The following is a 10,877-nucleotide window of genomic DNA, read 5'->3' on the forward strand; positions in this document are numbered from 1 at the left end:
GGACATGCAAGTGACCATGAAAATATTTGGCTTTTTTTATTTTTTTAAACTTTATTCTTTTAAGTTTCTGAACAGGCACTTACATGAGGGAGTTGGATTTGCTCTCGGCCGGAGATATCCGCGATAGGAGTATCCTGGCATAAAGTACACAGAGACTCTGCTTTATCAAAGTGCCGCAGTAATAAAACAGTTCTTACAGAAATGTAATTTGATTATTCACTTACTCATAAAGTAAGGTTACCAATGACACTTGCACCGGAGTTCACTCGAAAGGCCAAGCGAACCCCAAGTTCAAGTCGCCTTCCCCACAGCAGGCTCTGGTTCCTCCCCAAGCCTGTCTGGGACAGAGTCCAGGCTCTGCTGTGAACAAAGGCTGGCTAACTCCTTAAAGCTACTTCTTCAAACACTAAATGCCCATGAGATGATGAGAAAGACAAACAACCTGCTGTGCCAGGCGAGCGTCTAAGCTTTAAGGCTGGCCCGGCTTCCAAATACCTGTCCAGAAGACCACAGAAGGCTCGTTTGCCCTCCGACAAGCCCAGAAGGATGTCCTTGGAGGACGTTTTGCCTCTCCTGTCAGACAGTTACAGAGACAGACTGTGAAGACAGTGGAATCATGAAGCCGGGAGGAAACACAGGATTTGCAAAATAATCAATGTTACCAGCATTTACTTCTTCAGTAAGAGATAACTATGTTCAGATACTTCAGATACTTCATCACTCAACACCTCCACAGTCACTAATTACTGGGCAACAAGCCCCGAGGAGTCAGGATTGACTCCCCTGAAAGGCTTAGAGAAGTTTGGTAGAGAGAGAACTGGGGGAGGAAGGGCAGAGATGCTTCTGTTCTTTACTACTGACAGATTAAAAGCCTCTTGGAAAACCCTTGGTGAGGTGTCTGAAGGCTCCACAGTTATCACAGTCGTGTACATGCAGCTTCAGTTAAACCCTCTCCACTGTAGTAATTAGGAGTCTTAGGACAAATTCACCGTAAACACTGAGTTTTAGTGTGATTTAGTCAATTGTGTCTTACTGCAGTTTCAAAATAAAACAAATGCAAATAAGCAACATTGGAAAGAAACATGCAATAAACAACATGAGAGAAGGGAAATGCTTTAGTCTACACTGTAGAGGTGAGCAGCAAAAAATCAAATACACCGGCCTACCATGCATGGAAATAACTAGATTTAAGCTGACACATATCCAAGTGCATATAACATTATCAAATTAAAGTAAATGTGCAGTATAAAATAGTAGCTTAAGAAAGTTCCAGTGTTTGAGAAAGCACTTTATTTTAAATGTATATACATACTTGAAATTTAACTGAAGAATGCTTTAGTAGTATGGGAAACGCAGCACTGCAAGATGAAGGAAGACAGTTGTAAATGGGAATTTTGGCCTTCTTTTCCCACAGGCTGCTGCCCTCTTTAACCTGCTGAAGCATTGCAAAGTTTTTCACCTTAGACCAGTTCACATTTCGGGTTGCTCAGCAGATGCTTGTGACTCTGGAGATTCAAATCGCTGGTGGAAGTTTGTTCTTTGTTTCCTCAGCTTCTCTGGAGCTTTTCTCCATAAAATGATTTCCTGTTTGAGGAAGAAAACACACTTGAAGCCACCACTCACCATTAAGGCAGCAGCCACAAGTACCCTAAGTTCCCGATAAACAAATACTTTTTGGGAAAATAAAAATAAAGAACCAAAGACAACACCCCACAAAAAGCTCTGCAACCCCCCCCCCCGCTTAACAGTGCAGTTCATATGAAAGTAACAGAAAGACAACACAGTGAAGGTTGCCTGTTTAATTACTGCCTGAACACTTGCCATCTTGAGCAGTCACCTCTTCCTTAACTATCCCTACTCCCAACTTCAATAGTATTAAAGGGTTCAAGAAATTCTTCTTCCTCCTTTTCTCAAAATTCAAAGCCATCATAGCCACTGTATGCTCCAGCTACCTCTTATTTTCCATGTCTAATTATAATGTCTTGCCTACTCTTTAAGAGGAAGATTTGGTATAACCCACACAGCTTCATTCCAGTGATCCTTCTGGCTATTCCTTCTCTCAGCATCACCTCACCTTTTGTAACATTTGCAGCCAAATGTCTTAGCCCTTAGCACAGTTTTGCCAATCTGAACCAAATGCTGAGAGGAGAACTCTCTCTGCAGCAGTTTAAGAAAACAAGCAAACCAATGCACCTCTAGATCATTTTACCCACAGATCGTTTTGTGCAACAGCCCAGATAATTCTGCAACGATTTTGCTCCAGACCATACCTGCTGTTTGAAGTATCGTCTGTCTTCTTCATCCACAAGCACCAGATTTAAGAAGTACCTCACGGAAAATTTTTTGTTCACATCCCTCATTGTTGGAGTTGGGTCGTAGCCTGCTAAGAACAGTCTTATAGGAATCGATTCACCTTAAAAAAAAAAAACCAACAACCTTCAATTAGTTCCTTAAAAATGGAATAATTAACACAGCTTCAGAAAACTTGGAATTAAAGGCAGTTTCACAAGCACTGTCTGTGCCCCTTCGGTTGGTTAAAGAAAAAAAATTACACAATGCCCTGCCAAAACAAACAAAAATCCACTACAAACCAACCAAAACAAACAAAAGAAAATTACAAACATAACGCTGAGCACAGAGGCAAGTATGACATGAAAAGTGGGAATCCTTCCTCACTGCAAGCAAGGTAGCCAGGAAAGGCAAAAGGATCAGTCTGTTGAAATCTCTAAAGGCCTACACCACGGAGTCAGGTTTGATAAAAGGATCAGTCACAGAATTTCCAATGGTAAATAAGGGTAAAAATTACTGTGAAATGCCCTAAGTCACTATAAATGTCTAATTTGAATAGAAAAATCCACCATCATTTCAGCAACCTAAGAAGTGCGGTTTCTGCAGAAAAACATAATTATCTAAGCCATCTCTTCTCCCCCAGATGTTTTAAATACAGTTTTGAACACCAAACTCTCACCCTTTAAAACAAGCAGAGTTACTTACCTTTAACTGGTGCACCATCCATTATTTCATACTTTGCAATGGTTTCGGTCTCTGTCGTGGTGCTGGGTCCTGGTGAAACAAGTTTTCACTGTGAGAACACAGTCCAGCCTCAAAACATTCACAAAGCTTTATCACATGGCTGCCACTCTGAAGCATTTAAATTAACACATCACTGCTGCTTTGCCTTTGTCTTGCACGTGAGTTACACGTGGCCAAAGCAATCCCACTGCTTAGTACCCTTGTCAAAGCACAACAGGCACATGGGAGTCAAACCCCAGAGAGAAGGCAGTGCTTGAGCCAAAGCTGCAACTACTGACTTTGCTCTCCGGGTCTGCATCAGGCTCAGCTGGCACACGAGCTGCCGTTTCGTTTCTCTTACCAATTCCAGTGATCTCCTTTTTGATCAGCTGCAACTCCATGTGCTGAATTTTTATTCTCACTAAGAGGAAATAAATTTTTCCAACAATCACATCCTTTAAGTGATACCTTGAAAAGAACAGAATGGGGGTTTTGGTTAAAGACCAAACACAACTCTCACGCCTTCTTGAATCCAAGTTACCCAGGCAGCTGTGTTATCTGCCTGTTAGCTTACTTCCCTGCTGAGATCAGCACCACTAAAGAATTCCCATCGCTGCGCTATTAGCAAAGGAGGTGCTACAGTCAGACTGAAAAGGCATAAATGCAAAAATCAAGCCTCAAATATTTGCTAGTGACCTTCCTGTCAGTACTGCAGGCAGGACAGACAAGTATTTCTCAGCAAAGGCTGCAATTGTGTAACCAGCACTTCACATTTTAAGGCTCCAGAAGCCAAGGCTGTTCATCCAATATTACACACTGTGCCCTTTTATCCCGGGTTATTCACTGGAATGCGTTTTGGGCTGACACTTACTTTGACTTGTTGTATTCAAACTCTATATGGAGACAGTCCTCGATGCCCACTTCCATCTTGATGGAGTTGTTTACATCTGGGTAGGTAGCGAGCTGGTGGACAATGAGATCATATTCCTTCACCAAGTCTGACAGCCGCCTCACAATTGTCACTTTTAGAAAATACCTGAAAGAAAGGCACTGAGTTACCCAACATGATTCAGAATTCCTTGAGGCACAGGTATTCTTTGAAAGACCACTGTACTTTCTCATAAGTAGAAAAGAATAAGACATCAAAATACAAGGCTAAGCACTCATAGGTAGAAATGTGGAAGTGTTTTCTTCAGTTGTGTGTAGCTTGGTTTTTTAAAAGGAGAGACATGGACTGTCTTCACTTGACTGAGCTGAAAGAATTTTATTTATACAAACATGACCAAATTAAGTAGAAAAGGCCACATTATAACAATGACTCCAATCAAGGCACACTAGTTACTGCCTGATACATGTCCCATTTAATAACCAAAAGGAGGAAGGGGAGGCAGCAAAATTGCTATGGATTTTCTGCAGGGGAGGAGAGGAAAGAAGGTTTCAGAGTTACAAACCTCAGTCTGACATTGGCACCAATGTAGGATTCATATGGCTTTTCAACCTGCATGAATTCAAAGTCATAGTTTCTGCTTTGGGTCAGTTCTCCAGGTAAGGCCAGTTCTTTCACTAAGTTTACAAATTCATGGGTATTGCTTTTGTCGTTGAAGAGTTCTAAAGTTAGGAAGTTAAAGAAAAACATGCATCAGTGTTTATTTTTAGCAAACAAAACTGTCTCTAATTTGGCAGGAGCTTGTGAGAGTAAAATAGAAGCAATTAATTTAAAATACATGTATTTGACCCAATGTTTTGTCCAGGTTTTCATATTACTTTCAGTTCTAGCAACCCACGGTAAGCATTCCTAAAGAGCTACCTGCAATGAATAGAACCCATTCAAAGCTTCACTAGCATGGCATTGTTTTTTAATGACAGTTTAGGTAGCTTTAATAAGCACTTCTTGCCTTGCACTCTCTGTAATTGCCATTGCCTGGCATTTATTGCTGCAGGGACGAAACCTAAGCCATGTCAAGGCTGGCTCATTTCGGACAGGCCAGCGATCCTAACTGGTCTCCTCCAGGTTAACACCACCTATCAAATGGTTTATTGTTACTACCAGTCCACAATCAAATGGCTCTTTACGACCCCTGGTGGAAGTCAGTCATCTGGAAATAAGCTCTAAGGACATAAGTGCAGACAGAGCAGTTTCATAGCAACAGCATCTCCTGTCCCCAGAGCAGTGCCACTTACCCATCCCTACATCCGTGCCAGGCAATTCTCACTGAGAATTACCATTAAAATTACCCTCAAAATCCAAACCCAAGCACTTCAGCACCTAAAAAAAAAAGCTTCTCTGCAATTCAAAACTGAACATGAGCAGTAGCTGGTTTTACACAGACTGAAGCTTTTCAGAAAAGAATAAATGAACTAAACACACCAACTCCACAGTTTGGTAGAAACTAACACTAACTAGTACCTGCTTACTTTCTAATAGGGCCACAAATTATCTAAGGTGTACCTGGTTCGCTATGACAAGCATTTATCTAATACAGAGTTTATTTACTGCTGCATATCCAATACCTTTTGTGCCAGCCAAGAAAGCTGCACTCTGAGGAGTTGGTTTAGAGTAATAAGTCTTTGACATGGAGTCAGTCTCCAGATAGTGCAGAGATCCCACTACTGCACTGCTTTCTGCACTACTACATGAAAACTTGGAAGGATGCAAGAAAACATGGACAGGTACAAAAAGCAGGAGCTTAAACCACTTTTGTGTAACTCCTTGGACTTCTAAATGGTAGCACAACACAAAGGCCCAGAAACACACAAAATTCAAGAAACGTTACATCAAATTAAAGTTATTTAGGGAATTTATATATCAGAGTAGATGAAAAACAATCAGTACAGCTATTACAAGACAACAGACTAAATGAAGCTGGCATACATGAGCTCTTTTTTTTCCCCCTCGTCTCCAAATGCCTCATTCCCATCACACTCCTGCTTTACTCGGAAAGTTTGCTTTTACAGCCCCCTGACCAAAACCTCAAAGCATAAAGCAGCAGGTGCCAGTATTCAGTCACATCTGCTCCACAGCAGTTCAGACCCGGGTAGTGGAGCAGACTGACTGATCAGGGAGAGAGAACTTGCGCAATTCCAAGCAAATCAACCGTAAAAGGCTGCACCTTGAAGAATTATTTCCAAGAGGGACCACAATGCAAACAGCCCTCTAAGAGGGAAGGAATTTTAGCATCAGCCTAAGGGCGCAGAGAAATTACCTTGACTGGTAAGAAGTTAGATATAATAAAGATTCCTCATAGTTCAAATCTAAGCAGACTGAGGTGCAGTCATAAGCAATTCATATTTTTTAATGTCAATACCACATTATCTTGCTAAAAAGCATGGAAAACCTCCAAAGCAACAATCACGGTCTGTGTTAATAGTATAAAACCAGGTTTTAGAGAACCAAGTACCATAGAATTTTAACATTTTTGCTGTAGGCTGCCCCATCACTTATTCTTTATGCCTCTTCTCTGTCAGAGGCATAATTAAGAAGACCACAAATTTAGTTTTCAGAACTCTCTGGTGGTTATTAATCAAACTTTTAACTAGTCTGAGACAGATTGAATATTCACTGTTCTCTTTCACATATATATCTCTCTCCCAATAACTTTCTTACTAGCAAAACCTAGTAATCATTTGCTTTAAAACACAGAGGATATAACCTTCCTTGGGAATTTATCATCCACTACTCCAACCAGGTTGCATTGTTTGAGCCAAACTGCTGGCAGTCACAAGTGCCACAACCCCAAACAGCCCCTTTATAGCTTAAACTCACCAATTTGTCCTACAAATTCAATTCTAATTCCTTGGTGCTCTAGTCTCTTCCCATGCTTAAGGGAGACGTTCACCTACCAAGGTAAAAAGAAAAAAAAAAGTGTTATAGTTTTTCAACACTTTCACTCTAATACATGACCTCATTAAGAAGGAAAATATATTAGTACATGCCTATGAAAACCAAGACCTCTTTTCAATGGCCCTCCTTAAGCTTGAAGGCAGCCAAATCAAACAGCTGATTATAAAATGAAGCATTTCCAAGGCACCACTAAAGCATTCAAGAAAAATCTAATCATCCACGAGATTGAACTGAATAACTAAGCTTGAAACTTTCAAGTCCCAAAATTAGGAATCCAAGCTGGAGCTTAAGTAGAGTTCACATAAGCCAGTTGTGATCCTCTTGCCATCTTTGAAGGCCGAGAGCTTCAAAGCATCTTCTGACGGTCACATTTGGAAGTCCAAAAAAGAACTGCCACGAGGCAAGTCAAGGGAGCTTCAGTCCCTCCCTCAGCAGATCGCAGCTAAATACTGGCACTGGAGAAGTCAATGAAAAAGAACAGATAATGAAACCTTCTATGAAGGCCTTCATTTGTAACTTCGATTCTCACAAACAGACAAGAAAAGATTCTGCAAGGGAATGCTTTCTTTTGAAACCTGTAGATATTTAAGCATATATGACGTTTTCTTGTGAGAACAGTGATGACCAGAGAAATTCCTGTACTTTAAAATCCAGTACATTGTCAATATCTGAGTAGCAAATAAACCACTGAATAATCCATCTTTGTGATGAAAAGAAAGAGAGGATAGAGGGAAGCTGTCCAATAAGTGATTGGTGTTCCAGATCTCCTCATCCCACTGTGCTTGTGTCAGTCAAAACTCATGAGGCGCCTCTCAGGCATCACCAACGCAAGCAAGCAGTGCTCTAGACAGTGATCACAAGCTTCTCCCTCAGCCTTCAGAGTTTGGGGCCCATCTTGTGTGAGTTTCACATCCCTGGAAGGATCCTTCATGGAAGATCTTTGTATGGAATGGTATCTCCAGAGCAGGAAGATGCCCGGTGACACCAGGCCAGCCAAGGTCAAAGCAGGCACTTACAAGTCAATCTCAGAACCCAGTACCCAGTGCAAGTTTTTTGGTGGGAAAGTGCATCAGAACAGAAATGTTCAGAGACTGAGGATGGCTCCAGTGAAACAGAACGAGGAGTTCCTAAGTGCAACGCTGAATGTAGAGAAATCCCTCTGGCAATCTCAACTTCGTGGTCTTTTTTTTTCCAGTAAGAAAAGCCCTTGTTGATTCAGCAGCCAGCTGAACTTCATATGTTCCTCCTCTGATGCAATTCCATAAACCACTTCAGGGCATGAAGCACAGGGTTATCTTCAGGGTATGCAAAGCAGGTTGACTGTGCCAGCCAAAGATTACTGTTACCTGTGTTGGATTGTGGATTTTGGAGTTCGAGGGGAAAGGAAAGCAGGGGGATCCACTTTGGAAGAGTTTTCTCATCAGAAGCAATGACAGGATTGCACATCTTTGTACAAAAAGCTTATTCATAAATACAGGATGAGTGGAACCAAATAAACAGCTACTGTTCAGTTTTATCAGCTGCCTGGATGATATGGCTAAAGAGATCACATATAGCAAAACAGTTTCCTCTCAGACTAACACCACAAACTGAAAACGCAGATCCCAGAGCCCTCCTATATGCATCTGCATGCCAGAATCAGTAATTAACAGTTACCTTTCCTGAAACAGATTCTCCATCGTAGAAGAGAAAGTGCTTTTCTACTTTACCATCTTCTGTTTTGATTTCTGCTGGTTTTCGTGTTTCAGCATCATTAAGGACAACGTCAATCTCACAAACAGGAACGAAAAGGTTGCCAAGAAAACTCTGGAAGGACAAGAATCGGTAAGTTACTACACAGTGGACACTCCTCTTTAAAGGTGATGTTTACTTGCAGCTGTGCACTATACACTGGGCAGCAGACAGAAGGGTGCTCCAGGTGTACCTGTAACAGCTACAGAGCTGTGCCAGCTGACAGAGGGGAGTTCCAGGTGTACCTGTAACAGCTACAGAGCTATGCCAGCTGACAGAGGGGTGTTCCAGGTGTACCTGTAACACTGCTCCAGGCACAATGTTTGTGCTCAGCTCACCACAGCATTCCCCAGGCTCCAGCTTCGACCATACCGAACACCAGACCCTGCAAGGGATCATCCTTTGACCTCACACAAACACTTCTTACAACGGGCTCCAAAACATCTTAGTGCCTCCATGGGAAACTCAACAAGATTAGTACAAAAGCCAACACTTTCCTCCTAAGAATTAGGCACTAATCTGCTCCGATGTACCAAGGCAGACAACACTTCACTAATTCACAGTGATTTGGGGTTTTTTTTGAGAAATTACACTGTGTTCTCCATGGGAACATCTGTTCCAGCTAGATGAATCTGGTATACATGAAACAGCCTGTCCTGGTTTCAGCTGGAGTTCATTTCTTCTAGAAATAATTTCTTCTAGAGTTAATTTGTTCCCAGTAGCTGGCACAGAGCTGTGTTGTGGATTCAGTATGAGAACAACGTTGATAACACACTGATGTTTCGGTTCTCACTGAGTTGGGTTTATCCCAAGCCAAGGATTTTTTTGTGTCTCATGCTCTGCCAGTCGAGAGGTGCACAAAAAAGGTGGAGGGGAGCATAGACAGGTGATCCAAACTGGCCAAAGGGATATTCCACACCTCAGAATGTCCTGGGAGAGTTACCCAGAAGGGGACAATCAGGGTCTGGCATCGGGCAGCGGGTGGTGAGCAACTGTATTGTGCATCACTTGTTTTTCTTTTTATTATTAAGTATTATAATATTTTCCTGTGTTTCAATTATTAAACTGTTCTTATCTGAACCTACAAGTTTTACTTCTGCTTCTCCTCCCCATCCCAGTGGGGTGGGAGGTGAGGGAGCAGCTGCCTAGTGCTTAGCTCCCACTTGGGGTTAAACCACGACAGTCATTCTTTCTCACTTCACCAACTTCATATAAAACACTGAGTAAGAACACATTCCAAGACATTCTGGGGACCTGAGGTTTGAAATGTTACACAAGCCCAGAGGAAAGTTTGGTCTGAGTGACACTGCTCAGCAGCAGGAACACTGAGTGATTTTGTGCTTACACCTCCAAGCCAAGCAGGAGACACAGTGAAAGCTGGAGCTACAGCACCCACACAAGACTAAACTTTGTTCACACAGCAATCGGCCCTAATTCAATCCCCAAAGATATATATAACTAACTGAAACCCAGTCATGTCCACTTCCCATTCTGAGGGGAAAGCAGCAGCAGCAGCAGCAGAGGACCAACAAGGTGGTCAGATGTAAGACTGAACTGTCTTCCAAGTCTGCCAAGCGCAGGGTTGCACTTACTGCCAAAAAAAAAATTTTTTTTTTTTTTAAACACTGCACATCAGAACCATTACTGATTTTTGGCTCCTGGGGAAGGGTAAAAGAACTCCAGTTCGGACGCCTGGCTGTGCTCTTGGGTTTATGCAGAAGACAGACGCTGAAGATGCTGCTACATCGGGGCCAAAACCCCACAGCACTGAGTCGTAAGTGCGAGTGAGAGCTGTCCTGAAGGGCCTGGGGGGCTCCGGCAGCTGGCACAGGGAGCAGAAACCCCAACCTCACCTTCAGCCCAGCCCCGAGCGGCTTCTGTCCCCCCAGCAGGGCAAGAGACACGCGTAGGGGAACACAAACACGCCAGAAACACACAGCGCATCGATCCAGGGACTCTTTACGACACGTATTTTCTTACTCCCCGTTGAAACAGCCCTCGGAGCACGCCCATCGCTCCCGCCGGGCACAGCGCGGCCGCCCTTCCTGGACGGCGCGATCCCGAGGGATCCACCCGCGTCCGGGGACTATCCACGCGCCTTTCCCGGCCCATCTCCACACCGCCGAGGGCACCGGGCACCTCTAACCTGTACGCAGCACTAAATCCCCCCAACTCCTCGCCTTTCGAAGGACGGACGGGGAGCGGCAGGCACCGCCCTGCCCAGGCCGCTGCCGCCTCAGGCGATGGCGGAGCGGCGCTGCCCCCCCCGCCCCTCGCTCCCCGTGGTACGCGC

General features: G+C 43.3%; 1 protein-coding gene across 1 annotated transcript; it reads right to left on the minus strand.

Moving 5' to 3' along the window:
- Positions 1 to 1,097: 1,097 nt before the first annotated feature.
- On the minus strand, positions 1,098 to 8,998 carry VPS26A (VPS26, retromer complex component A). The gene is made up of 9 exons (XM_027900868.1): positions 8,882 to 8,998; positions 8,510 to 8,659; positions 6,776 to 6,848; positions 4,464 to 4,620; positions 3,884 to 4,048; positions 3,374 to 3,480; positions 2,995 to 3,063; positions 2,271 to 2,413; positions 1,098 to 1,584 (listed from the first exon to the last, which is right to left on the minus strand). The coding sequence occupies exons 1-9, from the start codon at positions 8,981 to 8,983 to the stop codon at positions 1,471 to 1,473; spliced, it is 1,080 nt and encodes a 359-aa protein (XP_027756669.1). The 5' UTR covers positions 8,984 to 8,998; the 3' UTR covers positions 1,098 to 1,470.
- Positions 8,999 to 10,877: the final 1,879 nt, after the last annotated feature.

Source organism: Empidonax traillii, unplaced genomic scaffold (genome assembly GCF_003031625.1).
Source record: "Empidonax traillii isolate 1590-97213 ecotype Southwest subspecies unplaced genomic scaffold, ASM303162v1 scaffold754:size369281, whole genome shotgun sequence".
NCBI lineage: Eukaryota > Metazoa > Chordata > Aves > Passeriformes > Tyrannidae > Empidonax > Empidonax traillii.